Raw genomic sequence first — 27,382 nt, forward strand, 5'->3', positions numbered from 1 at the left:
TCTTAAAGTAGAAGAGCAAGGTGCTGTCTTTGAGCCAGAAGCAGGATTGCCGCTGGCAGTAACAGAGCAGAGACACCTCCAGCCCCTGGCCCCTGTAGAGCCACTTGACCACCACATCAACCAGACTGTGGGAAAGGAGCCAATTTATGAAATTAAATAAAGTCCACAAAGGGAGTGAGAAATTCGGGCTCAGGCACCCCACCCCGGCTGGGCCCAGCACTGCTGGAGCACAGCGCACCAGGCACCCCCACCATCTCACCCCTCCCAAGAGGGGGCTTAAATAGGCCAGGCCCCAGCCTGGAGGCCGGAGGTCCCGGGGCCTAGGGCGGACAGAAGTCGGAGAAGTAGGGGTGCTGCAGGGCCTCTTCTGCTGAGATACGCTGGACAGGGTTACACTTCAGAAGGTTCTGGAGATGGGGGAAAGGAGGTGGCAGGTTCAGGACAGGTCACTGCCCAGAGCCCTGCCTTCCTGTAGTCCCTCTGGGCAAGTATCCTGACCCACCCTCTACCCCTGGTCACCTACCTGCAGCAGGTCCCTCCCTGTGGCATTGAGTTTGGGCACGACGTTCACCAGGGATGTTGTGGCCGGGTACATCGGGTAGGGCTGTGGAGAGGCAGGGAGGGTCAGACTAGAGGTAGGGGGAGGGGGATGGAGGCTGCTAGGAATGTGAAATGAGTGACCCTGATGAACCATGACCCCCACATTCCCCATCACACCTTATAGTCTGGCAGCTTGGTCATAGAGGGCCACTGCTCCTCGGTGGGCGTCCCCAGCAGCGTGTCCACGGAGTCAAGGATCACTTGGGAAAGGGCCACAGCTGCATCTTCAGGGGCAGGGTGAGGGCCTCTTCCCCTCCTGGGGAGGGATTCCTCATACCCACCACCTACTTCTCTCACCCTCCCTTTACCCTCCAGCTTGAGCTTGACAGAAGCAGCCCCAGGCACGTCACTCGCACATCCAGCCACGTTTCCCATGACAATCACTAACTAGTCTAACCCACATGCTGCTGTCCTAGTCCTAATGAAACAGTCCTTGCCTTGTTCCCACAAAATGTGTCCTGCTCTCTTTCGCTCCTTCATCCTGGCATCCATCTCTCACCTGGAGGGACACCCTCTCGGCTTCACCCCCCCAGGGCATGCTGCCTGTCTCCAAGCCACACCTTCTCCAGTGTGCATTTGCACTGTGACAATCAGGGTGTCCAGCACCCCTGCTCTCTCCCCTTGCCCTCAGGAGAAGCCCTACAGACCCCATCACCCTACCCCACACCATCACTGCCCTCACCCATTGCGCTCAAAACTCCATGGGCTCTCCCCTCCCAGAGGGCTCAAGGCAGAGGAAAGCAAGGATATCGGAAGATCCTCTTCAACTGGTCATCGACATCATTGCCGGGAAAAAGAGGCCGCCCGGCATTGGCCAGCTCTGGGAGATAGACGGGGCTAAGATGTGACATGTGAGGGACCCCTCACTCTGAGGTACCCCCTGACCTTCTAGCCCCAGTCCCAGGGCCTCCCTCCCTTCCCCCAGAGGGGACCCTCCAGACCCTATTTGTCAACCCAAATGGAAAAGAAGGTGCCTCTGCAGCACCCCAGCACATCACCTGCAAAGATGCAGCCGGCTGACCACATGTCAATGGACGTGGAGTACAGCTTGGCCCCAAAGAGGACATCCGGTGGGCGGTACCACAGTGTGACCACCTAGAGGAGACCCCGCCCCCGACAGAGACCTCCCACTTAGAGGACTGGGGAGGAGGTTTGAGGAGGAGGCTCAGAGAGGAGAGGAAAATAATGTTTTGGGTCCTGGGGTTGGAGCTGAGGGACTCCCTCCCGCAGTCCCATATCCCATCTCCTAGCTCACCTCAGCTGAGTAACAGCGGACGGGAATCCCAAAGGCTCGAGCCAGGCCGAAATCAGCCAATTTCAGCTCCCCGTTCTGAAGGGAATGGGAAGGGGACATGGAGAAGGGCCCTTAAGCAGCCTTGGGACAGCACCGACTCCATCTTCCCAGTCCTCTTCCCTCCGTGCTCCCCGTGCCCCGGACCCAGCCTCCCCATTCCCCACTTTCTTCCCAAGAAGTACCCTGTTTATTAGCAGGTTCTGGGGCTTCAGGTCCCTGTGTAGCACATTGCGGCTATGACAGAATCCCAGGCCTTTTAGTAGCTGGAAGAGGAATGACTGGGAGGAGAGAGGGAGAAGGGAGTCAGATGCCCTGAACATGCAACTGTGCCCAGCAGCGGGTCAGCTCCTCTCCTCACCCTGTGCTTCACTCCACCCCACCCACCTTTCAGCACCTGGTTCAGAGTGACACCATTCATTCGCCATCCAGGACCTGCTTTATACTGTGCTAGGCATTAGAGGGACAAGAGTGAAGAAGCTGGCCCTGGTCCCCACCTTCCTGGACCATACAGCCTAATGGGCCTTGCCAGGTGGATCCTAGATCCGGCCTAGATCCCAGCCCATGCTGATCTTCCCTTCCTGGCCTCATCTGAGTATGCACCCCATGAACATCAACATAAATATCGTGCTGTACTATCATTCAGGACTGGCTCCCTTGGAACCTGGACCAAGGCATTTGGTCTTGGGCCTAGAAAAGCACCTGGCACACAGTGAAGCATTCAGTAAGTATGCGTTGAATGGATGAGTGTATCTCCTTGAACCTCATTTTCTCATCTCTTGAGTGTAAATAATATCACTGACATCAGAGTGACACTGTGCGGGTCAAAGATGACCATGTGAAAATGCTCGCTAAGACTGGAGGCCCCTGGAGGGCAGAAACAGGGTTTTCTCATTCTCTAACACCCTATAGCGTCCCTGTTCAGGGCCCAAACTTAGAGCCCAAGGCGTGCTTACACTGAATGCAGACTCTGACCCCAGCCTGAGGGGTCCCCCAACACCACTCTCCTCACCTTTACAATCTCAGGATCGAGGTCACCATTGCAACTGTCAAAATACTTCTTCAGGTCCTGAAAAGGGATATGAGTGGGGAAATGGGACAGAGTTTAACCTCAGTCTGGGCCCCTATACCTTCCCAAGGCTACTGTCCCCCAAACCCCGCCTTTCACCTGGTCACAGAATTCAAAAACCAAAGTCAGCTTCTTGTCGCTGTGCAGGACATCATGAAGCCTAGGGCAAAAGAAGGGCTCAGCCAGGCAGGTCCGCCTGACAGACGTCCAGTGTCAGCCCCCGCCTCCCCCAAGCGGCCACACCGGCAAGGAGCACCCGCCTCCCGCACACCTGACGATGTTCTTGTGCTTCAGCTCCTTGAGTAGGCAGATCTCCCGGAGGGCGGAACTCGGCACACCCTGCATATGTGAGGGGGCCGGGTGGGCAGCAGTCAGATCCCACCCAGCCCAGGCCCTCAAACCCCTCCCCAGGCCATATCCCAGTCCCCAGTCCTACCTCATCATCGTCATCCAGCCTCACCCGTTTCAGAGCCACGATCTCATGAGTCTCCCGGTTTTTGGCCTTGAACACTGTTCCGTAGGTGCCTAGGGGAAGGAGGTCAGGGGTCAGGGTGAGGATGCGGTACTCTTCCCTAAGCCAGGAAATGCCTCCCGAAAGGTGAAGGCAGCGTCTGAGTATGCAAGGGAAGGGATTCAGGGTGAAGGTAGGTTGGTGAGCTTTGTGAGTGAGGATGTGGCAGGTGCGGAGGGAGGAGAAGGTGCCCGCGGAGGCTCCAGGGGCTCGGCAGGAAGGGCGAGTGCGGTTGCCAGGGCAAGGATGTCTAAAATGAAGGTGGTGCTCCGGAAGGGTCTGGAAATAGTGAGGAGGGGTCTGGGAGAGGACTGAGGGGCTGCAGAAATATTGAGGTTGGCGGTCTGCAGCAAGAACCGAGGCTGGGGGTCGGGGTGAGGTTGTCCAAGTGGTGCTGAGGCTGGGGTGAGAAATTCAGGAAGTGTCGCGGTTGGGAGGTCTGGTCTACTGGGAAGGCTAAGGTTGGAGTGAGAGCCTGCGGGAAATGCTAACACGGGGAAGACTGGTGTCTGCACGGAGTGCTGAGCTCGGGGGCCAGGGCTGCAGCCGCTGCTGAGATCGGAGCCTGTAGGTATTGCTGACGGTAAGGGAGCCAGGGCTTCAAGGAATGCCGAAGGATCTGCAGAGGAGCTCTTGCAGGAACAGCTCGAGATTCCATTACCTTCCCCAATCTTTTCCAGTTTCTCGTATTTCTGCATCGCGGCGGCCGCGGGGACCCCTGCGGGCCCTCGGTTTTAAGACTCTGGCCCCGGCGTTGCAGAGGAGGCGGCACCTGAGCCTCCAGCCCCGCCCCGCCTGCCCGCGCAGGGCCTTCTGGGGCTTGTAGTCCTAAGACGACAAGGTCTCCCCGCAATGCCCGAGACCGAGGACAAGCAGACTACAACCCCCAGCCGTCTGCGCTCACGCTCTCTGCAGCACTCGACTCCAGGGCTCCGGTTCTACCGCGGAGGCAAACTCTGGACTTCAAGTCCCAGGAAGCAACGCGTGTCCGTTTTCCGGGCGCCCCGCCGCGGCGCCGTGGTTCCCAGTGTGCCCCGCTGTTGTTATTCCTTTTATGTGCTCCCAGCCCTCTTGAAAAGGGCCGCTCCGGGACTACGCGTTCCAGAATGCAGCGGGGATGGGGGCGGAGCGTTCTCGGTTAGGGGTTTGGGGTTTGGCGGCCTAGATCCCGAGCACTGGCGGCCCAGCTCTGACCTGGTTGGTGGCATTGTGTTCCCAACGGCCTCTTGACGACCTCAGCACGGGTTTCCACCTCTCCCCAAGCCACCTAGTGACCCCAGAATTGACTGGGGAATGCCTGTGAGCGATGATGACTTCACAGGGAACAGCTGACCGCAGGGCTGGGAGGAGAACAGCTGTGCCCCTTTGAGGCTGGATTTTAGTGGAGGGACACACGCCAAAGACCCCCTCTCTGCTGAGCCCCGTTTGTTGTCTCGGAGCCCACCCGACTCCAGCCGCTGAACTCTGACATGCTGAGGAAAACTGGGTGGAGCCCTGGGGGTTCCCTCCAGACCCCAGTCTCCGGAACAGGGCCCACTGGAGTCAGCCAGGGTGTGGCCGGCAGGTTGGTTAACCCCCTCCACAGACAAGACCACAGACCGATGCTCAACTTGCAGCAGCCTCTACCTCATCCCTTAAAGGAGTTGATTATAGATTCCCTTGCGCTGCCTCTCTAATTGTCTCATGATTGCATTCTTGAGGGCTATGGACCGAGGGAAAAGGATCCCAAACAGCACTCCTCAGCACCGGAACCAGAGGTGCTGCTAAACACGTGTTAATTAACTCGTTTCTATCTGAATGCTTTTGCATACACAAGGGAAAAGAAGCAAAAAGTGTATTCCTTATCTGGAAGACTTTCTGATTTCGTTGGGCAAACAAGAACTACACACAAAGGTCTTGAATGATAAGTGATGGCTCTGCCTAGGGTTCGATTCAGTGTGGAGGTTCCATTCAAGAGGAAGGAGGCCACCACAGCGAATCTCTGTCCCTCTCGGGAAGTGGGGAGCCCCTAACAAGTTGCCCTCTCCCAGATCAGCTCAGGGTACAGGGCAGCCAGCCTCCAGCCGCTGTCACCCTTCTCGCCCACTCGCCACCCGTCCCTCAGGGGCTTTCTTGGAGGCACGGGGGTTATTGGGGGGGCGCAAGAGAATCTCAACCCCGATACGTTTATGTTTCGACTTCCCCGAATTTCCTTGTGCCTGCGTTTTGCTGCCTGGGATCCCTAGCGTGAGAAGGGCTCCTTTCCACCCAGAGGTGCCGTAATGGAGCCAAGGGACGGCATCCTCGGGGCGCCCGAGCCCCGAGTGGGGAAGCTTGGGCCAGAGGGACGGCGGGGCGGCCCCTGGTGCCGGGCTGTGCCTGGAAGCGCGCCCCCGCCCCGGCCCCCGCTCCCGCCTCCCCACCCGCGAAGGCGGGACCGCGCACGGTGCGCCGGGGGGCGCGCACGCAGGGGGCTGGCCTGCCCGCGGCGCGGGGGAAAGTTGAGTTGGGAGAAGTTGGAAGCGGCGGGGGCGCGCCCCGGGGTGGGCACGGGGCAGTCGTCGGGAGCGCGCGAGTGCGCCGGAGGACAGGGAGAGACCCCGAGACCCCCGGGGCACGAAGTCCAGAGCGAGCGGGTAAGCGGAGAGGTGGTGGCGGGGGAGGGCCAGGGCCGCGGAGGGAGGAAGGGAGGGGGAAGGAGAGGGGGAAACTCGGGACTCGAGCGGGGAGGGAGTGGAAGTGGAGGAAAGGGCGGAGACTGGGGCGCGGGGAACCGCGGTCTTGGGGAGAAGGATGGGGAGGCGGATGGAGTGCTGGTCGGAAGCGGGCATTCCGGGGTCTCCTTCTCAGAGTTCCCTAAAGCCAGGGTGCCGCGCCCCCTGCCACCGGGAGGGGGTAGTCTCCCCGAGGCGCCGCCGGCCCTCCCACTCCCCGGCTGGCTCCAGACCACCCCTCCCCTCCGGCCCCCCCGCATAGTCCTTCAGTCCCGTCCGGGGCGCCCAGACTGGGGGTTGCCCGGGGCCCCCATCCCCAATCTCCGGGTTGAGAGGCGAGGCCAGGAGAGGCGGGTGGCGGGTAAGGTCTGGACAAGGGGTCAGACAGAAGAGGGAGCAGCTGGGTAGGAATGGGAAAGACGAGCCCGGAGAGTTGGACCTGACTCCCGGGGTCGGTTTGTCCAGGCGGGGAGTTCTGTGCTGGGTGTGAGAGGCGGCACTGCCTGAAACCCAGGGTCTACTTTATCCCCCTTCGTTTCCCCCGCCAGCCCCACATGGAAGAGCTGCGGAATTTACGAGTTCACTTGGGGGGGTGGTTAATGCCCAAGTAGGGGTCCGAGGTGCTAATCCCTTGGTCAAGGGGAGAGATGCTAATCCTCTGGGCCGGTCGGGGCTGGTCCCGGGAATGTGCCCCTACCCGGATTATTGGCACTGATGCTCTGGACAGAAGCTGCTTTGTGTTCTGGGACAGCAGGGGAGGGGGTGCAGAGGAGTGTGGAGGAGCGCGTCGAGGGCACAGCCTGAGGTGGGAGTGGGCACCTGCAGGTGCTCTGGGCGGACTCTCCCCACACCCTTCCCAGACTGGGTGCACTCACGCTCACCCACACCACCCATCCTGGCTGAAGGCCTGCTGAGGGGGAGGGGAAGAGCGTGGTTAGCCAAGTTGGAGTGCTTGCCAAGAATGTGTTGCCAGTCTCCCCATCCTGGGTGACCCCCCAGACCTATATTGTTTGACCCTACACTGACTTGTCTTACTCCTAAGTCGGGCACCCCCAGTCCCCAGCAACACACTGGGAGCATGGGTACCGTCACTTTTTGCCAGTCTTGGGTGCCCCCTGTGCTGACCCTGTAGGAATGGGCCCCCTATTTGCAGAGATTGGGCTCCCTCCTGCAGCTCCTTCTCTGCCCCCACCACGCAGTGTCCTCCCCAGACTCCCTACAGTCACAGTCAGGAGGGTGGCAGCACTGCCACTCAGATTTTCCTGGCTCCAGGCTCTAGAGGGGCGGGATCCAGACTGCCCCTCAGAGGCAGAACCTCAAGGTTGCGGTGCCCACCCCCTCCCAGCCCATCACATGCCCCTCCCCCATTATAAAGCTCTGCCCAGCCCATGCCCATCTTCTGTGCCTTCCTCCCTCCCCCTGAGTGAGTGGAGTTGAGCTCCTGCCCTCCACCCAGCCAGGCTGCTTCCCTCCTGCCGGCCCCCACGGACCTGGGGGAGGGAAGCCTCCTGCCGGCCTGTACTGGGGAGGGGGCGCCCCCTCCCTGCGGGGGCATCTTGGGCTCTTTCCAGAGTTCTTCCACTCGTCTGCTTCCTGTCTCGGCAGCCCGGCCCCGGCTCCACGGGGTGTCTCACCCTCCCCACCACACCCTCTCTGGTCTCAGGCCCACCTCTGGTGGGTGCCCTGACCCTGCGGGGCTCCGTTGTCTGCCTGGGCCTTTACTCTCCTCTTTCCCCAGCTCATTATCGCTCCCTCCCTCATCTCTGTTGCTTTCTCTCCGGGCCTGGGCCTTGACTCCTTTCTCCCTCATTTTTCTTGCGGCCTTTCCCACCTCCTCTCTCCTCCTCCCTCTACTCAGCCTCTTGGCCCTTTTCGGCCCCGCTCGCCTCTTCTTCTCTTTTCTTCCTATAAATAACTCTCCTCTGTGCTGTGGCCGCCACTAAGGGCCACTCTGAGGCCCTTCATAGTCCAGGAGGATCCCCAGCAGCGCAGCCTGCGTGTGGTGGCTCCTGCGCTCCCAGGGCTCTCGATGGTGATCGGGCCTCTCCCCCACCCAGGTTATGCCTCCGCCTCATTGCCCTGAAAGCCGCAGCGACAGCGAAAAGGGCTAAGATTCGGCCATGAGCAGCGCCCCCCGGCGCCCCGCCAAGGGCGCAGATTCTTTCTGCACGGTGAGTGTGGCCCCCAGGTCGCCAGCCCGACCTTCCCTCCCTGGGCAGCCTCGGGTGCTCCGGCCAAGGGTCCTCGCCAACCAGGGGTGTGAGCGTGTGTGAGTGTGGAGACTGGGAGGATGCTGCCATCCCTACCCTGACTTTGCATGATGGTTGTAGGGGGGGATAGGTAGTGGGGGTATCAGACGTCTTCCAGTCCTGGGGAGAGAGTTGAGGCTGTTACCTGAAGACCTAGGTAGCTTAGCCTCAGCGGTTGAGGAACTTTGAGAACCCTGGGTCTCTCACCCAGCAACCCGTCTCAGACCCGGCTGGCCTTAGAGGCGCAGGTCAAGTCTGCACGCGGGCCAGGGTTCTGGGCGGAGCTCGCCTGCCACGACTGGCCACGCCCCCTGTCCACGTGCCACCCAGGCCCGCCCCTCCCTGCCCCCACGTGGCCACCGCTCCACATGGCCCCCTCTGGATTTTCCTAAGGAGTCTAATGATTAACCCCGTGCCACAATCAGCTCCGCTATTGGTCACACTGGCCCAGAGGGGCACGTGACTGGGAAGGGGCACAGGCTGGTCCCCTCCCCTTCCTTCTCAGGTTCACCCCTGCCGGCCATGGACTTCCTCCTGCGGCCTCAGGTGCGAGGGGTCTGCGACCCTCTCTCCCCATGGCGGCAAGCTCCCTGCGCCTCTCCCCGTCCCCTCGTCCCCTCGTCCCACGGGGCTGCTTCTGGTGGGAGTAGGGCTGGGCGCCTAGGGGAGCCAGGAGATGGACAGGAGCCTTCCTCACAGAGGGGAGAAGCCAGCCCCTGGCCCGCTCACCTTCTCTTATCCGGTGTTCTGCCAGTCCCAGCTGCTCCAGTCCCCACCTCGCCCCTAAGTCCCGCCCTTCGCCCCAGCCCTCCTCCCCGTGCTCTTCCTTGTTCTGGCTGCTGGCACCGCCATGGAGGGGGCTGCATACCCCCGCCCTTGGAGATCCCGATGCCCTTCAGGTCCAGAAGCTCTTGAGCAAATATTTGGCGGCGCCTGGAGCTGAGACCGTGGGTGGGTGGGGGGCTGGACCAAGGCTGCCTGGCCAGGCGGCTGCCGCTTAGCTGGGCTGAGCTCTCGCAAGCGCCGCATTCCCTGCCGGCTGTGCCGGCCGCTGCTCCGCGCCCGCAGGATGACTCAGGTGGGGGCTGTGGGGGTGGGGTGAGGGGTGGGGCTAGGGACCTGGCCCAGGGCTCGGGCCGGGGGCCTGGGGGATGGGGGAGCTCTCCTGGGGGCTGAAGGGCATCCATTCCAGTCCCTGCGGGGCTGGGTTTGTTTGACTCAGACGGGCTCTGGGTCGGTTAGCTTGGGCGCCTCCAGAAGTTACTTTTTGGGCTCAGCAGTTGTCCTCAGGCCAACTGGAGTTTCTTCACTATCTGTCATGTGAACTTCCCGGTTCACACGCCCTCCCTCCAGGCTGCAGACGGGCTGGACACACGGGATTTCTTCCACCTGCCCTGAACTGACTACACAGCCAAGGGGGCTGGGCTGGGATGAGGGTAGCTCAGAACCCAGGGGACAGCTGCTGGGGGGACTGAGTCTGAGGGGGCAGACTGCTGGGGGGGACACTGGGTCGCTGTGTTTGAAGGGATGTCTACTGGTAGGGTGACTGGCTTCCTGCATTTGAGGGGACAGACTGCTTGGGAGGACTGGGTCCCTATATTTGTTTCCTTTTTTTTCTTTTTTTTTTGAGACGGAGTCTCACTCTGTCACCCAGGCTGGAGTGCAGTGGCACGATCTTGGCTCACTGCAACCTCCGCCTCCCAGGTTCAAGTAATTCTCCTGCCTCAGCCTCCTGAGTAGCTAGGATTACTGGTGTCCGCCACCACGCCTGGCTAATTTTTGTGTTTTTAGTAGAGATGGGGTTTCACTATGTTGGTCAGGCTGGTCTTGAACTCCTGACCTCCAGCAATCCACCCACCTCAGCCTCCCAAAGTGCTGGGATTACAGGCGTGAGCCACTGTGCCTGGCCTGGGTCCTTATATTTAAGGGACAGCTGCTGGGGGGATATTGAGCCACCAGCATTACAGGAGATAGCTGCTGGCGGGAGGGGTTCTGGGTCTCTGGCACTGGGAAGGGTGAGGTTTCGGGGTACAATTTCCAGTGAGCCCTCTGTGTTTTCTCTCTGCCTTCTTCCTCATAGCCAGAGCCAGAGAGCTTGGGCCCTGGGACGCCTGGGTTCCCTGAGCAGGAGGAAGACGAACTTCACCGCACCCTGGGCGTGGAGCGGTTTGAGGAGATCCTACAGGAGGCCGGGTCTCGCGGAGGGGAGGAGCCAGGCCGCAGCTATGGGGAGGAAGACTTTGAGTGTGAGGGGGCAGACAGGGGAGGGGGAGGCAGGGGGATCAGGTTTGACCGTCCAGCAAAGAAGGGACTGGGGTCCTAGTGGGAGGAGTGGGGCTAGGGGCAGGATGGCAGGGGAGGGACACTGTGCCTGCCACAGCCAAGTCCCCCTCCTCCCTGCAGACCACCGCCAGTCCTCCCACCACATCCATCACCCACTGTCCACCCACCTGCCTCCGGATGCACGCCGCCGCAAGACACCCCAGGGCCCAGGACGGAAGCCTCGAAGGCGCCCGGGAGCCTCCCCGACTGGAGAAACCCCCACCATTGAGGAGGGGGAGGAAGATGAGGATGAGGCCAGCGAGGCTGAGGGGGCCCGGGCGCTCACGCAGCCGTCCCCTGTCTCCACACCCTCCTCGGTGCAGGTGCGCTGGGCACGGGCTCCTAGGGAATGTCGGCAGGGCCCTGGCCTGGTCACTCCTGCCCACATGGGTCCCTGTTACAGTTCTTTCTCCAAGAGGATGACAGTGCTGACCGGAAGGCAGAGAGGACCAGTCCATCTTCCCCTGCACCACTGCCCCACCAGGAGGCAACTCCTCGGGCCTCCAAAGGGGCCCAGGCTGGGTAAGTACACCCCAATCAACCATGTCCCCAACAGACACTTCCCCTGCTAGGACACTGAGGTGATGCTGGAACAAAGCATGAGCCTTGGAATCACCAGGCCAGGGTTCAAATCCCAGGCCTGCCCTCACTGGCTGGGCAAGTAACTTAATTAAGTTCTCCAAGCCCCAGGTTCCTCATCAGAAACCAAGCATAATAGAACGTTTCTCACTGGGTGGCTGTAGGGATTAAGGGTGGTGTGAATTAAAGTTCTAAGTATGGTTTAGCCTGGCAAAGAACATGCGCTGCCTAAGCTGCCTCCCACCCCTGCCCGTCTCCCACCCCTGCCCGTCTCCCACCCCTGCCCGTCTCCCACCCCTGCCTGTGGTGTAGTGGGAGCAATAGCCAGCACTGGCTCAGGTACTGGACTGGTGACTTCCCAGCACTTGCTGGAAGCCCCAGGGTTCAAGAGGCAAAAGAGACCCCCTCTTCTTGGGGCACTGCCAACACACGCTGGTCGGAAACCAAACGTTATCATGTGAGATGGCATCAGCATGTTGTCACTGCACCCAGTGGCTGGTTCAGGCAAAGTGTCAGTACCAGTGGATGATTGGCATTTGGGGGAAGGCTTCCTGGAGAAAATGACTTTGAACTAGGTCTCAAGGTCACTACTATCACGGACCTGTTGTTTTCTGGGTGCCAGGCAGCGTGAAGGGCTGCGGGAAGTGAAGGGCATGTTGTCCCCTCTGGGAACACATAACCTGCTGGGACCATGGCACAGATTCGGGCGGCGGGTTACAGCGGCCTTAGGGGCGCCAGGATGGCCGGGAGGAGGCTGGGGCTTCCGAGAAAGCCTGGCAGCAGCAAAGGGTTAGATTTGTGGGCCAGGGCACGTGGGGGCTAGGAAAGCCTGGTCATGGGAGGGGACGTGAGCTTGGAGCTCTGGGGGCTCTTGATGTTGAGAGAGAGGGGTAGGACCACGTGGCAGGGCCCTGGCCACCCAGTGTGGCAGAGAGAAGGGAGAGAGCAGAAGCTGGCGTCTGTGAAGCCTGAGGCTTACCCCTCCTCCCAGGGCAGGAAGCTGTCTGCCATCTCCAAGGTCCGGTGCCACGGACTTTATTCCTCTTGATTAAACATAGGCCCCTGTGAACCTCTGAGTCCCATGGCTAGGGATGTGCCAGGGGGTGAGGGGGGCAGGGGGATGAATGCTGACTGTCAGGAAGCAGCGTCCTGAGCTCCTTTTCTGCACCAGGCCCTGCACTGGGACTTTTCCAAAATTTCACCCCTCATGGCACCGCCAAAGGCTGGCCTCAGCCCTGGCTGCTGAGGAGCAGCTGACGTTCACAGTGGACGTTCAGAGGGGCCTTGGGGTGACCGTTAGGGGCTGCACAGCCAGAAAAGGGTGGAGCTGGGGTTCGGATGCTGGCAGTCTGCATCCAGAATCCTCCCTCTCCCCATACCTGTGCCTCCCGGGAGTGGGAGCTAGAAGGGCCTGAAGTCCAGTGTGGGTCCCCTCCCTGGCTACCCCCTGCGTGGGTGCTGGGCGTGGGGGAGGAGGCCGGCTTTCTCGGGCTCACGGCCATTCTGTCTGCCTAGAACCCAGGTGGAGGAGGCGGAGGCGGTGGCGGTGGCCAGTGGCACTGCAGGCGGTGACGACGGGGGTGCCTCGGGGCGCCCCCTGCCCAAAGCCCAGCCTGGGCACCGCAGCTACAACCTTCAGGAGAGGAGGCGCATCGGGAGCATGACCGGGGCTGAGCAGGCACTGCTGCCCCGGGTCCCCACGGATGAGATTGAGGCCCAGACGCTGGCCACGGCCGACCTAGACCTCATGAAGAGTGAGTGCTGGGCCTGGGCCAAGCCCAGCACTGGTGGGCAAAGGAGTGAGAGAAAGGGGGAGCCCAACCTTGGTCCTCTGCCCCCACAGGTCACCGGTTTGAGGACGTTCCTGGGGTGCGGCGGCACTTGGTGCGGAAGAATGCCAAAGGTTCCACACAGAGTGGCCGAGAAGGGCGGGAGCCTGGCCCTACACCTCGGGCCCGACCCCGGGCCCCCCACAAGCCCCATGAGGTACCATGCTCTGCTTCATGCTCTTCCGTCAACTCCCCATCCAGCTTCCCCCCATGACCCTGCCCTTACCTCTCAGACCAGCTGTAATCTCAAGCCTCAGGGTTGCCACCTTTGTTTTGTTGTTGTTTGAGACAGTCTCTCTCTGTTGCCCAGGCTGGAGTGCAGTGGTGTGATCTCAGCTCACTGCAACCTCTGCCTCCTGGGTTTAAGCGATTCTCCTGCTTCAGCCTCCTGAGTAGCTGGGATTACAGGCACCTGCTATGCCCAGCTAATTTTCGTATTTTTAGTAGAGACGGGGTTTTACCATGTTGGCCAGGCTGGTCTCCAACTCCCAGCCTCAAGGAATCCGCCCGCCTCGGCCTCCCAAAGTGCTGGGATTACAGGTGTGAGCTGCCTGCCGCGCCGGGCCCAGGGATGCCACCTTTGGTTGTGAAGGCTGTACACTGCACAAGAGTGCAGTAGACACATCTTAGAGCTTATTGACTTGGGCACTGTGATTATGCTCCCCATGGTGGATGTTGTTGATTTGAGTATTGTGGTTGTAATTCACATCTGTTAAAAGGCCTACAAAACGCCATTGCTTTCATATACAGTGGCCATTTCTCAAGCGCTTACTCTGAGTCACGTAGCGTGCCATGTGCTTTTCCTTTTCATCCTCCTGACAGTTCTTTGAGGTGGGTATTATTCCCATTTGACAGATGAGGGAAACTGCGTCTCATTGGTTAGTCCCAGCTGGCTGTGGGACTGGTGCGCCTGTGCACCACCCACTGTGCTCGTGCTCTCCAGGGTCACTTGACACCCTCTGACACCACTCACCTCTGACACCCACCCCAGGGCTGCCTCCGGCTCTGTACCCTGAAATGCCTTCTCTTCTCTCCCCAAGGTGTTTGTGGAGCTGAATGAGTTGCTCCTGGACAAAAACCAGGAGCCCCAGTGGCGGGAGACAGCTCGCTGGATTAAATTTGAAGAGGACGTGGAGGAGGAGACCGAGCGCTGGGGGAAGCCCCACGTGGCCTCCCTCTCCTTCCGCAGTCTCCTGGAGCTCCGCAGGACCCTGGCCCATGGTAACCCCGCTCCCCTCCACCTCCCGCCTGGCCAGTCCCCAGGAAATTCTCCCAAATGGCCCCACATCTGTCTTGAGCCCCACGTTGTGTGACAGCCCTAGAGCCCAGAGGAAGCATGGTCCACACCCAGCTCATATTGCATTTTCGGCCAGCAGCTTCTTGGTATTCTCAGATAACAACTGAAGCCAATGTGTTTTGGTTGCGAAAATGTTCGAGAGACTATTTTGATGTAAAGCTTTCTGAAATTCCTGGCATGCCTTGGTGCCATCTTAGAGATTCTGTGGAATGTGATCTAATCTGCAGCTATGTAGACCTCACGAAATGACCACCGACCACAGATGCAGGACTTCCGAGCCCTGTGTTTGCTTGCTTGCTCCTTCCCAATGGGTGATCACTCTCAGTTGTTGTTAAAAGGCCTGTTTCTAAGCAGCTGAGGTTCTGCGGTTTGAGGCAGCCTAGGAAAAAAATTATTATTTTTTTTTAAGACAGGATCTTGCTCTGTTGCCCAGGCTGGAGTACAGTGGTGCAATCTTGGCTCACTGCAACCTCCACCTCCCAGGCTCAAGTGATCCTCCTGCCTCAGCCTCCCAAGTAGCTGGAACTACAGGCGCATGCTACCATGCCTACCTAATTGTTGTATTTTTAGTAGAGACGGGGTTTCACCATGTTGCCCAGACTGGTCTCAGACTCCTGAGCTCAAGTGATTTACCCGCCTCAGCCTCCCAAAATGTTGGGAATACAGGCATGAGCCACTGTGCCTGGCTTAAAATTAAATTAAAAAAAAAAGTAAACAAAAAACGAAGCAGCTGCCGGGAGTGGTGGCTCACGCCTATAATCCCAGCACCTTGGGAGGCTGAGGCAGGTGGATCACGAGGTCAGGAGATTGAGACCATCCTAGCTAATACGGTGAAATCCCGTCTCTACTAAAAATACAAAAAATTAGCCAGGTGTGGTGGCGGGCGCCTGTAGTCCCGGCTACTTGAGAGGCTGAGGCAGGAGAATAGCGTGAACCTGGGAGGCGGAGCTTGCAGTGAGCCGAGATAGCGCCACTGCACTCCAGCCTGGGTGACAGAGCGAGACTCCGTCACCAAAAAAAAAAAAAAAAAAAAAGAAGCAGCTGAGGACCTAGAAACCGGCTTTTAGAATTGTTTCCCAACTAAGAGTCCATAGGCCCCGAGTGAGGCTCAGGGGCTTTGGGTAAAGGGCCGCTGTGGAAGGGCTTTCTCACTGGGCGTTGTGGTCTCTAGCCTGGCTGCTCAGGGGCGTTTGGTTCTGTTTATTCTTTAGTCTTTGTTCCTGAAAGTTGGCCCTGCCAGATGAATGACCTGGTAACTTTTGAAGGGACTGTTATTACTGTGTGCAATGGCGAGGGGAGGTCGAGAAGCCGACAGGGAAGTCAAGAAGCTTGGGGCGGAGAGGGGTCTTCAGATGGCTCCAGGGCGGCCACACGGACGAGGCCACAGACCAGCTGTGTTGTGTATCAGAGGGTAGAACCAGGCCCCTAGAGTGACACAGCACCTGGCTCACTTAGAGGAGAGTTTTCTAACAGCCAAGAGGGTTCAGCCAGAGTGGGTGGCCTGGACCGTCCCCATGGTGGCCGGATGCTCCCTGGAAGGGGTGTCTGACAGGCGCGGCCTAGATGCCCTCTCTGGTCACAGGTTCGGTGGTCTCTGTGGAGCCTCATAACGTTCCTGGGGGTCTGGGGGAGGGGAGGAACCAGAGGGTTGATGTGACCTAGGCTCCTGTGGGAGCCAGAACTCGAGCCCGCGTCCTTCATGTGTAGGCTGGTGTTCCAGCCCTGGCACCCACCCACCCGTCCCCAGCTCCTGCTCCCATCCCATCTCCTGCCACTGTTTTGCGACCTGGGGCTGAGGGGCCCTCTGTGCCATCTTATGCTAGGGGCTGTGCTCTTGGATCTGGACCAGCAGACCCTGCCCGGAGTGGCCCACCAGGTGGTGGAGCAGATGGTCATCTCTGACCAGATCAAGGCCGAGGACAGGGCCAACGTGCTGCGGGCTCTGCTGCTGAAACACAGGTGAGGCCCTGTGGGCAGGTTGGGGACGACACTTCATCCAGCCCACCTGCCCTGGCCCTTGTCATTGACCCTCCTTTGCCTCACTGCCCTCTGCCCCACCAGCCACCCAAGTGATGAGAAGGACTTCTCCTTTCCCCGCAACATCTCGGCTGGCTCCCTGGGCTCCCTGCTGGGGCATCATCATGGTCAGGGGGCTGAGAGTGACCCCCACGTCACCGAGCCTCTCATTGGAGGTGTTCCTGAGACCCGGCTGGAGGTGGAGCGAGAGGTGAGGGGAGAACCAGCCCTGCCTGGGCTGGCGGCAGGGCTGAGGAAGCCTGGGTGTGGACTCAGAGTGGGAGGGGCCTGGCTGGGCTGAGCTCTGTTCTGTGTCCCCCAGCGTGAGCTGCCGCCTCCAGCACCACCAGCTGGCATCACCCGCTCCAAGTCCAAGCATGAGCTGAAACTGCTGGAGAAGATCCCTGAGAATGCCGAGGCCACAGTGGTCCTCGTGGGTATGTGTGGCAGGTCACATGTAGGGGGCTTGGTGGCCAGGCCTTCAGGCAGGGTCCTGTAGTCTCCCTGGCCCTGCCTTGGTGCCACCCCGGGCGAGGGACTGGAAGGCGGTCCTGCTGCTCTGCTTTTGCCCACGATGGTCCCACGCCCCTAGGCTGCGTGGAGTTCCTCTCCCGCCCCACCATGGCCTTTGTGCGGCTCCGGGAGGCCGTGGAGTTGGACGCAGTGTTGGAGGTGCCAGTGCCTGTGCGTTTCCTCTTCCTGCTGCTGGGCCCGAGTAGCGCCAACATGGACTACCACGAGATCGGCCGCTCCATCTCCACCCTCATGTCAGACAAGGTCAGCTACCCTTCTCCTCTGGGCCCTGCTTCCTGGAGCCCATCCTGGGCCAGTCTTGATCCCCATGACTGCCTCCCGCCCACTGGCCTTGCCCACCCTCAGCTCCAGGCCCTCAGCCCTCTTCTTTGTGCCCTCCCCGATTCCCATCCTGCTTTGGCAGCAATTCCACGAGGCAGCCTACCTGGCTGACGAGCGGGAGGACCTGCTGACGGCCATCAACGCCTTCCTGGACTGCAGCGTGGTGCTGCCGCCCTCAGAAGTGCAGGGCGAGGAGCTGCTGCGCTCTGTGGCCCACTTCCAGCGCCAGATGCTCAAGAAGCGAGAGGAGCAGGGCCGGCTGCTGCCTACAGGGGCTGGGCTGGAGCCCAAATCTGCCCAAGATAAGGGTACGGCCAGGGCGGGCTGGGGCCAGGGCTACCTCAAGGAGGTGAGGTGGGCAGGAGGGGCTGGGGCGCCCTGACGGAGGCCTGGGTTGCAGCGCTCCTGCAGATGGTAGAGGCGGCAGGGGCAGCTGAAGATGATCCCCTTCGGCGGACGGGGCGGCCCTTCGGGGGGCTGATCCGAGATGTGCGGCGCCGCTATCCCCACTACCTGAGTGACTTCCGAGATGCACTTGACCCTCAGTGCCTGGCTGCAGTCATCTTCATCTACTTTGCCGCCCTGTCTCCTGCCATCACCTTTGGGGGGCTGCTGGGTGAGGAGAGCCTTCAGGTAGGGGGCGGCGGGGACTGCCCAGGGCCTGGCCACCAGCTCCTGAGCTGGTTCCTGCACCCCTAGGAGAGAAGACGCAGGACCTGATAGGGGTGTCGGAGCTGATTATGTCCACAGCGCTCCAGGGCGTGGTCTTCTGCCTGCTGGGTGCCCAGCCCCTGTTGGTGATCGGCTTCTCAGGGCCCCTGCTGGTCTTTGAGGAGGCCTTCTTCTCGGTGAGGGCTCTTCCCACCCATCTCCAGCCGCCCCTACTGTGCCCTAGACACCTCCCCACAGCATCCCCACCCAGAGCTCAGGACCTGACTGCCCCTGCCTCCAGTTCTGTAGCAGCAACCACCTGGAGTACCTGGTGGGCCGCGTGTGGATCGGCTTCTGGCTGGTGCTCCTGGCCCTGCTCATGGTGGCCCTGGAGGGGAGCTTCCTGGTCCGCTTCGTCTCCCGCTTCACCCAGGAGATCTTCGCCTTCTTGATCTCGCTCATCTTCATCTATGAGACCTTCTACAAGCTGGTGAAGGTGGGCAGGCCCCTGCTGAGAGCTGGGCCAGGAGGGCTGATGTCTCAGGGCTGGAGGGAGTCTCTTGGTCCCATCCTCTGGATTTGAGGCCAGGCTGGTCTGGAGCATCCCCGGGGCTTGTTGCCAACACATACACCAGGGCTTCAGATTAATCTTTTAATTAATTAATTAATTTGAGACAGTCTTACTCTGTTGCCCAGGCTGGAGTGCAGTGGCGTGACCTTGGCTCACTGCAACTTCTGCCTCTTGGGTTCAAGCAATTTTCTTGTCTCAGCCTTCCAAGTAGCTGGGATTATAGGTGTGCACTGCTATACCTGGCTAATTTTTGTATTTTTAGTAGAGACGGGTTTCACCATATTGGTGAGGCTTGTCTTGAACTCCTGACCTCAGGTGACCCACCCACCTCGGCCTCCCAAAATGCTGGGATCACAGGATTTAGGCACCACGCCTGGCCTTAATTTATTTTCAGACAGCAATTCGAACCAATCTTTCAAAAACTCATACTTTTATTTCTTTTTTTTTTTGAGACAGAGTGTTGCTTTGTCACCCAGGCTGGAGTGCAGAGTGCAGTTTTGGCGCAATCTCTGCTCACTGCAACCTCTGCCTCCTGGGTTGAAGTGGTTCTTCTGCCTCAGCCTCCCAAGTAGCTGGGATTACAGGCACACACCACCATGCCCGGCTAAATTTTTTGTATTTTTTTTAGTAGAGATGGGGTTTTACCATGTTGGCCAGACTGGTCTTGAACTCTTGGCCTCAAGTGATCCACCCACCTTGCCTCCCAAAGTGCTGGGATTAGAGGTGTGAGCCACTGCACCCAGCCAAAAACTCATATTTTTGTTTTTTAAAAACTTCTATGTTTAATGGCACAGTGGCGCCATTAGAGCTCACTGTTACTTCAAACTCCTGAGCTCAAGTGATCCTTCTGCCTCAGCCACCCTAATAGCTGGGACTACAGGCGGGCCCCACGCCTGGCTAATTTTTAAATTTTTTGAAGAGGCCTGCCTAGATTGCCCAGGCTTGTCTGGAACTCCTGGTCTCAAGCAATCCTCCTGCCTTGACCTCCCAAAGTGTTGGGGTTATAGGCATGAGCCACCAGGCCCAGTCCATCTTTATTTTATTTTATTTTATTTCTTTATTTGTTTTTTTGAGACGGAGTCTTGCTCTGTTGCCCAGGCTGGAGTGCAGTGGCGTGACCTCGCCTCACTGCAACTTCAGCATCCCGGGTTCAAGTGATTCTCCTGCCTCTGCCTCAGCCTCTCGAGTAGCTGGAATTATAGGTGTCTACCACGCCCAGCTAATTTTTGTATTTTTAGTAGAGACAGGGAAGGCTGGTTTCGAACTCCTGACCTCAAGTGATCTGCCCGCCTCAGCCTCCCAAAGTGCTAGAATTACAGGCGTGAACCACCGCACCCGGCCTGTTTTTTTATTTTAAAAAATATATTATTTTATATTTGGTTTTAAAACTCACATTTTTTAATAACAAAGGTACATGCTTTTGTTAAAATGTCAAACAATCCAGGAGTGTAGAAAGGGGAAAGGCTCCAGAGGTGACAGTCAGTCTGGGCATCAGATGTGTGTGACAGGCCACTCTGTGGTCCTCTGTGCTCATGTCCTCCTCCTTTAGGCCCTTGAATCCTCTCTGGGCCTGGCTGGTGCCACTCACCAGCTGCCTTCCTGACTTATACTAGCCGCTGGGTCTTTTCTGCCCCACACTGCCCTGTGCTCACAGCTGGTTCTCTGGGTCATTGTCTTAATTCAACAAGACAAGCTCCTTGAAAGCAGGCCAGCCTTTCCCCTGCTCCACCCCTTCCATCCGACACTCACTGAGCCCCAGGAATCTTTTCTGCAGTCCAGCTGATGGAGGCCGTGTGGCCTCCTCTCCCCAGATCTTCCAGGAGCACCCCCTGCATGGCTGCTCAGCCTCCAACAGCTCAGAGGTGGACGGCGGTGAGAACATGACATGGGCCGTGGCAAGACCCACGCTGGGGCCGGGCAACAGGAGCTTGGCTGGGCAGTCTGGGCAGGGGAAGCCCCGGGGCCAGCCCAACACGGCCCTGCTGTCGCTGGTGCTCATGGCCGGCACCTTCTTCATCGCCTTCTTCCTGCGCAAATTCAAGAACAGCCGGTTCTTTCCTGGCCGGGTGCGTGGGCTTAAAGGCCAAGAGGGGGTTAGGGGCAGGAAGGGGGGTGGCAGGAAGTCAGCGGCTCTGGTGGCAGGCCTCTGAGCGCTGTGCCTGCCCACTCAGATCCGGCGGGTGATTGGGGACTTTGGGGTGCCCATCGCCATCCTCATCATGGTGCTTGTGGATTACAGTATTGAGGACACCTATACCCAGGTAAGGTGCTGCCCGCAGCAGGCAAGTGCTGCTGCCTCCGCCACCCCAGGTCTAGGTGTTCCCCTCCAGCCTCCAAACCCAGCCTGTCCTTAAGCTTAAGCCTGTCCTTAAGACACCATCCCCTTTCCATGGCATGCCCTCCATATTCACCTTAACCCTTGTCCCTACACTGTGTCTACCCTGCAGAAACTGAGCGTTCCCAGTGGATTCTCGGTGACTGCCCCAGAAAAGAGGGGCTGGGTCATCAACCCCCTGGGAGAGAAGAGCCCCTTCCCTGTGTGGATGATGGTTGCCAGCCTGCTGCCCGCCATCCTGGTCTTCATTCTCATCTTCATGGAGACACAGATCACCACGTGAGTGGTCCTAGCCGAAGGGGTGTGAGAGGCCAGAGCCCCAGGCCAGGCTGGGGAACTCAGCATGGAACCTCCAGCCACACTGGGCAATCCCAGGGACCTCAGGGAACCTTGGATGCCCAGATGGCCACAGTTTATTCTGTAGACAGCAGAAAAACCCCCTGGTGTTTGCTGGGACAGGAACAGCACGTGGAGGGGCAGGCCAGCCTGGCAGTGCTAGCTGGGAGCTGTCGTGGAAGATAAGGGCTAGGGGCCCAGGTTTTGCTCTGCAACGGAATTTGAATCCTGACGGAATGGACTGGGACCGCCAGGTTCCAAAGCCAGATGGAGGGACTGGCTGGGCATTCTGGAAAGACCCTGTGGTCTGCGGAGCTGAGTCCAGCCTGGGCCTCAGCAGCACCCCTCCTGCTCTCAGGCTCATCATCTCCAAGAAGGAGCGCATGCTGCAGAAGGGCTCCGGCTTCCACCTGGACCTGCTGCTCATCGTGGCCATGGGCGGCATCTGTGCCCTCTTTGGCCTGCCCTGGTTGGCTGCTGCCACTGTCCGCTCTGTCACTCACGCCAATGCGCTCACTGTCATGAGCAAGGCTGTGGCACCTGGGGACAAGCCCAAGATTCAGGAGGTCAAGGAGCAGCGGGTGACGGGGCTGCTGGTTGCCCTGCTTGTGGGTACGTTGCCTCTTGCCCTTCCCTTCCCAGTGGATTCCCCAGGGCTACTGGGGCCAGGGGACCCCGGGGCCAACTCTTTCTCCTGCACCTCCCGTAGGCCTCTCCATAGTTATTGGGGATCTGCTCCGGCAGATCCCCCTGGCCGTGCTCTTTGGAATTTTCCTGTACATGGGAGTCACCTCCCTTAATGGGATCCAGTTCTATGAGCGGCTACATCTGCTGCTCATGCCACCCAAACACCACCCAGATGTCACTTACGTCAAGAAGGTGAGCCCCCCAGCTCCCCACTGGAAGGGGTGTGCCTCTGGCCATCCTGGTCTACTTGGGTCACTCTCCAGCTGCCCCCTCCCATCTGCCCACTTCAGCCAGCCCCCACCTCCTCTCTGTACCAACCCAGCTCTGGCACCTAGGAATGTTCTTCCATCCCCGCCTCTGAAGAGGGGAGAGGCTCTTCCTAGCAGCAGGCTAGGGAGGAACCTGGGCTCACCTGTCTCCGCCCCCCAGGTTCGGACCCTCCGTATGCACCTGTTCACAGCCCTGCAGCTGCTCTGCCTGGCCCTGCTCTGGGCCGTCATGTCCACAGCTGCTTCCCTGGCCTTCCCCTTCATCCTCATCCTCACAGTGCCGCTCCGCATGGTGGTGCTCACCCGTATCTTCACCGACCGAGAGATGAAATGTGTAAGCCTTCCCACCTGCCTCCCCCAGTCCCTCTTGCCTCCCTGTGGATCTGGAAAGGCCCCCCGACTTCCCTTCTTGACTGCCACCTCCCCACACACAGCTGGATGCTAACGAGGCAGAGCCGGTGTTTGATGAGCGGGAGGGTGTGGACGAGTACAATGAGATGCCCATGCCTGTGTAGCCACCACCGAGGGACAGCCGAGGGACCGATGGACGAGGGGACAGGCTGGTGGGATGGGGTTCCCCCTCCCATGCTCCTCCCTCCTTTTTATTTAAGTGAATAATTTAAAGTCCTCTCCTCCCCCACTGTCCCTGCAGTAAAGTGCTTTGGCCCCCACCTATCTGTGGCCTTTTGTCTTTGTATGGGGGGGCATGAATGGAAGAGGCGGGGGACCCAGCTCTGCTCCCCATCCCAAAACTGAGATTCACAACGGGGAAGGAAAGGAACTTTAATGAGAAATCAAAACATAGGGAACCAAAGTGCAAATCATCCACCCCCCATGGGGGGGCCATCCTGAACCCCACATCATCCCCTCAGCCCCCTTCAGGCCCCCAGCGCAGGCCCAGGGCCTGGAGCTTCTGCCTCAGGTAGCTCTTGAGCTGGGGCAGGCCTCTCTGGGACTCCAGTTCCTCGAAGGGTAGCTGTGGGGAGAGGAGATGGCGGCAGGTTACCCGCAGGCCCGGAGTGAGGATACGCCACGGGCCAGGCCAGGGCCACTCACCGGCAGGAGCTGGTAGCCCATCAGGCCTAGGTGCCGCTCCCTCAGGGCTCTCGAGCCCAGCAGCACCCTGCCGTCCCGGCAGAAATGCCAGCGTTCCCGCAACACCAGCACCACCCTGCAGGGGGAGGGATGTGGCTCAGGGCATGGCGGGCAAGGTGGCCAGGGCTCCCCCACCCTGCCTCCCTTACCTCTGGGCAGGGTCTCGAGTAGTGGGGCTAGAGGCGGCCTGGCCCTGTGGGCAGGACCTTGGTGGGTATGGCAGGAAGGGGTCCTGGGTCCTCACGGGAAGCACAGCACCAGAGCTGCTGACGCACAGCAGGAAGTCTGGAGGGGGAGCAGGGCCGGCGGCCTTAGCCAGGGCTCCGTCTCCCTGGGCCTGCCGCCTGCCCCTTGCTCACCTGTGCAGTAGCCTGGAGGCACAGTCAGGTCCTGGCGGTATTTCTCCTCCCCCAGCAGCTGGCGCAACCCCTCAGCTACTATGTCCTTGTGACTGAGGAGAAAGGACACCAGTAGCAGGAAGGGCCCGGCACCTCATCCTAGTCTGTCCCAGTCTAGTGCCACCACGCTGGGCAAAGCCCTCTGCTGCTTCAGGGCCCAGTTTTATGGTGGCCGAGAGCTCCTTAGCTTTGGCGCTTCATGGTCCCTCTGGCTTTTCCACTCTGCTGGTCCCAGGCCGGCCCCTCCCCTTGCCCCAGGCTGCCCCATCCACCTGTACTTGCAGCGGGCACGGTCGGTGATGAGAGGCTGGGGAAAGATGGGCACTTGCTGCCTTCGGGGAAGGCGGGGACCCCGGTATCCTGGGAGCTCCAGCTCCACGGCCGTGTCCAGCAGGGAGAGGTAGCGACGCACAATCAGAGCATGAGGGGTGCCTGTGGGGAGGCGGGGACTGGGGCTCCGGGCTGCAGGCCACCCTGCTCCCCTGCCTCTCCAGCCCTCAGGGGCCCAGCCAGCCATCCTGGCTGCGTACCACTGATGTAGTTGATGAAGCCAGGGGAAAAAACAAAGTGCAGGGCTCTGAAGGGCAGGCACCGCAGTTGGCACAGTGACATCAAGATGTTGACTGTAGCCAGGGGTGCCACCCCTGCTTCCCGAGCCAGGATCCTCTCAAGGCAGGGCATAAACTGCTGTTCCAGGGGCAGGTAGTTCAGCCGCCCAAAGGGCAGGACCAACTTCTGTACCACCTGTGGAGGAAGAGCAGTTCATTACCCAGTGTGAAGTATTTCTGCAGTCATCTTTTACAAGCTAAGCCTTAGAGAGGCTTAACCCTCAAGTTTGTAACACTGCTATAAAGACAGGACAGTCCCTCCGGCCTCACAGTTCAACAGCAAAGCAGTCACGAGCGGCATGTGACTGATCACCAGACAGGCAGAGGGGACATCACTGTGGGGTCTGGCCCTGAAGACTTCGAGAGGGATGGGTGGAGCTAGGATGCTGCTAAGACTGCTTTAGGAAACTGCAGAGTTCCAGGAATGCATGCTGGTGACAGGAGGTGGGCAAGCCACAGAAAGGGTGTAGGAAAAGATGCAGGGCCCAGGGGACAGAGAGGGTGTGTCTGCTTCAGGAAAAGGATAGCCGAGCTGCACGGGGCGCTGGGCCTGACAAGGTCCCTGAGAATGACAGAGATGCACTGGAGGGTGGGTGGCAAGCCCACCTTGCTGCTGAGCTGGGTTTCCTGAACCACCAGGAAGTGGGCAATGGCTTCCAGAAGCTGGGGCTCCCGCAACCGGTGCCGGGCCAGGTGCTGGGCCAGGAGCACCATCACGTGGGGAGTCAGTTCCTCTGGCCTTGCCTCTGTGAAGAACAGCCTGTCACGCTGGGCCTCGGCCGGACCTCCAGCTGGCTCAGTTCCACCTCAACCCAGCCAGCTGAGCCCACCTTCCTCCTCCTGTCAACCCTCCCCACCCCCTTCTGATTTTAACCCCCTCCAGCACCTGCCAGGCTGCTGATCAGATGCTGCCGTGGATACCGCAGAAAACGGGGGCAGCTTAGAGCAGCTTCCAACCCTTGCCCACCTCGGAGAAGGGGCTGCAAAGGGGGAGGTGGCTTCGGAGGGACGCGGAGCCTTCGCTCCTGTTCCAGGGCACACACCAGGGGACCATCAGATGGAAAGCCTGAGGGGGGAGAGGTAAAAGGCAGCCTGGTAACAGAGCTGTGCTGCTGTTCTTATCATGGGGTTACTTGGTGAATTCTCCACCTTTCTCCTCTCCGTTTCCTGAGTGGGAAGGTGTGCTAGCGTTTAAGTACAAACACTAGAGAAATGTAAAGTATCATGTGGCTATGAGGTATCAAAACGGTCTGTAGGGAGTACATACAAAGACGGCAAATAGACTTTCATCTCGTACCAATTGTGACAAATTGGCTTCCTAGGGCACTCTATTAGCAGGAATCTGGGGTGGCACCCTAGTGAGGCTGGAAGGAGTGCGTTCGACTCATGATGTCTGCCGCAGACATAGGACGGGAGCAGGAGCAAGCGTTCCTGGGCAAACGCCTGAGAGGCTGGGTCTCTGTCCGTGGTCCTCTACTGTTCTCCCTATTCTTCATTAACACCTAGCCCCCCAGGCGCCCACCTCAAGCCCCTCCTCACCAAGTAAGACTGCAAGGTGCAGACACACGTGGATGGTGTGAATGTCAAAGGAGGGGCAGTTTCGGATGATGAGCTGACTCAAGTCCTGCAGTGTGACCTGCTCCACAGGAGGGGGCCGTGGCCGAGACCCCAAGAGCTGGCCCAGACGACGAAGCGCCACCGAGTAGTGGTGGGCGCGCACCTTGCTGGGGTTCTGGCCCAGCCAGCGCAGCAGCTCCCCAGGGCTCTTCGCCTGTTCCAGAAGCCGCTGCAGTCCTTGCACAGGACCTGCACTGGGGCCTCCTCCAAGAGGCCGGTCCCCCCATTTGCTGGGTCCCAAACAGCAGGGCTGTACTGGAGGGATCAGCAGCAGGCCAGACAGCCGAGCAGGGGAGGTCTGAGCAGAGAGCAGGACTCGAAGCATGGAGTTGGGTGATGGAGACCCTGAGGGGCAGCCCAAAAAAGGGGGTGAGGTTTTCTCCAAAGGGGAGAAAGACCTGCTACCTACTCCTTACCTCACTCCTCATTTAGGGGGCCTGTGGTCAGAGCAAGCCTTTGTGACTGCTCTGGGCCTCTTCCCCACCCCGCCCCTCTGCCTCCTTCCACGCCTTTGGAACAGCAATCATAATCCTCAGTGCGCTCAGCGCAGCACTACTTGCAAAGCAGTTCCACATACACCATCTCTGATGCTCCTTACACGCCCATGAAGAGTAGGCAGGGCTGGCATTACCTCATTTCACCGGTGGAGAAATGCAGGCCCAGAGCAGCGAAGGGGTTAAGTTAAGCCCGAGGTCATTAACCCGGTTAGTGGTCGCGCCCAGTCTGGAGCCCAGGCGGCACCGGCGTGCACTCTCCCGACCACCTCCCTCTCCCACAGGAGGCGGCGGCGGCACAGAGGGTGGAACGCGGGCTCCGCGGCTGGACGGTGCTGGGTTCCATGCTGGGCGCTCCCACTCACCAGCGGCGTGACCTTGGACAAGTGGCTTCGTCTCTCTAAGTCTCCTCACCCGTGAAATGAAAACGCAGCGCCCACCTCGCAGGGCGCGCGTGGAGCCCGAGTGCACCGCTTTGCGATGGCGCGGAGTCGGCGGAGTCGGGGGCCCCCACACCCACCCCGGCCCAGGGACGCCAGGAGACCGTGGCCGCTGCCGCTAACACCAGCTCCCGCTGCCCTCCCGCAGCCCTCCCCGCAGGCGCCACCCCTACATGACTCCCCGGGCCCTGCGCAGGTCGCTCCCTCAGTCGGTCTCGGGGCCCGGGGGCCGGGATCCCCCCGCGGCCTCCTCATCGGCTGGCCACCGAGTCCGCCATCTTCCCAGCAGCCCCTAGATAGCCGCCCGGACGCCAATCCCGAAGCAGCTATCGGCCTTCGGAGACGTGGCTCCCGGCAGGCACTGCGAGCCAGGGAGCCGCGAGCCCCGCCCGCGAGAAGTGCGCGCACGGCGCCGGGGGCGGGGCCACGGAGGCCGGCGCCAAAGCCAGAGCAGAACGCTGGGGAGAAGGGAAGGCTGTGGGCCAGAGCCCAGGGCGCAGTCCGTGCCCTTCTCTCCCAAGGGGCGAGGACTCCCCGCCCGCCAGCCGGCACACACTCAGACACACTGGA

General features: G+C 59.8%; 3 protein-coding genes across 7 annotated transcripts; 1 reads left to right on the forward strand and 2 right to left on the reverse strand.

Moving 5' to 3' along the window:
• Window positions 1-126: 126 nt before the first annotated feature.
• On the reverse strand, window positions 127-4,560 carry CDK5 (cyclin dependent kinase 5). Its single transcript, XM_054494499.2, has 12 exons — window positions 4,133-4,560; window positions 3,397-3,485; window positions 3,232-3,299; window positions 3,060-3,120; window positions 2,904-2,960; window positions 2,077-2,172; window positions 1,856-1,930; window positions 1,599-1,695; window positions 1,351-1,420; window positions 718-778; window positions 524-604; window positions 127-407 (listed from the first exon to the last, which is right to left on the reverse strand). The coding sequence occupies exons 1-12, from the start codon at window positions 4,167-4,169 to the stop codon at window positions 321-323; spliced, it is 879 nt and encodes a 292-aa protein (XP_054350474.1). The 5' UTR covers window positions 4,170-4,560; the 3' UTR covers window positions 127-320.
• Window positions 4,561-8,221: 3,661 nt separating this feature from the next.
• On the forward strand, window positions 8,222-22,831 carry SLC4A2 (solute carrier family 4 member 2). 2 transcript variants are annotated; one of them, XM_054494500.2, is made up of 22 exons: window positions 8,222-8,335; window positions 10,494-10,659; window positions 10,817-11,058; window positions 11,139-11,257; window positions 12,830-13,068; window positions 13,158-13,300; window positions 14,184-14,364; window positions 16,264-16,399; window positions 16,502-16,667; window positions 16,779-16,893; window positions 17,049-17,233; window positions 17,394-17,619; window positions 17,712-17,927; window positions 18,011-18,159; window positions 18,264-18,458; window positions 20,345-20,599; window positions 20,705-20,794; window positions 20,981-21,147; window positions 21,563-21,816; window positions 21,914-22,083; window positions 22,321-22,494; window positions 22,595-22,831. In XM_054494500.2, the coding sequence occupies exons 1-22, from the start codon at window positions 8,285-8,287 to the stop codon at window positions 22,673-22,675; spliced, it is 3,720 nt and encodes a 1,239-aa protein (XP_054350475.1). In that variant the 5' UTR covers window positions 8,222-8,284; the 3' UTR covers window positions 22,676-22,831. The 2 variants fall into 2 exon arrangements, with proteins under 2 accessions (XP_054350475.1, XP_063524051.1); XM_063667981.1 differs by lacking the exon at window positions 8,222-8,335 and adding an exon at window positions 8,805-9,491.
• A 96-nt stretch (window positions 22,832-22,927) lies between these two features.
• On the reverse strand, window positions 22,928-27,226 carry FASTK (Fas activated serine/threonine kinase). 4 transcript variants are annotated; one of them, XM_054494501.2, is made up of 10 exons: window positions 26,986-27,226; window positions 25,801-26,223; window positions 25,148-25,327; window positions 24,868-25,007; window positions 24,184-24,397; window positions 23,926-24,085; window positions 23,615-23,706; window positions 23,405-23,540; window positions 23,217-23,331; window positions 22,928-23,136 (listed from the first exon to the last, which is right to left on the reverse strand). In XM_054494501.2, exons 1-10 carry the CDS (start codon window positions 27,065-27,067, stop codon window positions 23,029-23,031), a joined length of 1,650 nt encoding a protein of 549 aa, XP_054350476.1. In that variant the 5' UTR covers window positions 27,068-27,226; the 3' UTR covers window positions 22,928-23,028. The 4 variants fall into 4 exon arrangements, with proteins under 4 accessions (XP_054350476.1, XP_054350477.1, XP_054350479.1 ...); XM_054494502.2 differs by having other exon boundaries at window positions 25,229-25,327; window positions 26,986-27,177; XM_054494504.2 differs by lacking the exon at window positions 26,986-27,226 and adding an exon at window positions 26,738-26,924.
• Between the last annotated feature and the right edge of the window lie 156 nt (window positions 27,227-27,382).

This window comes from Pongo pygmaeus, chromosome 6 (assembly GCF_028885625.2).
Source record: "Pongo pygmaeus isolate AG05252 chromosome 6, NHGRI_mPonPyg2-v2.0_pri, whole genome shotgun sequence".
Lineage (NCBI taxonomy): Eukaryota > Metazoa > Chordata > Mammalia > Primates > Hominidae > Pongo > Pongo pygmaeus.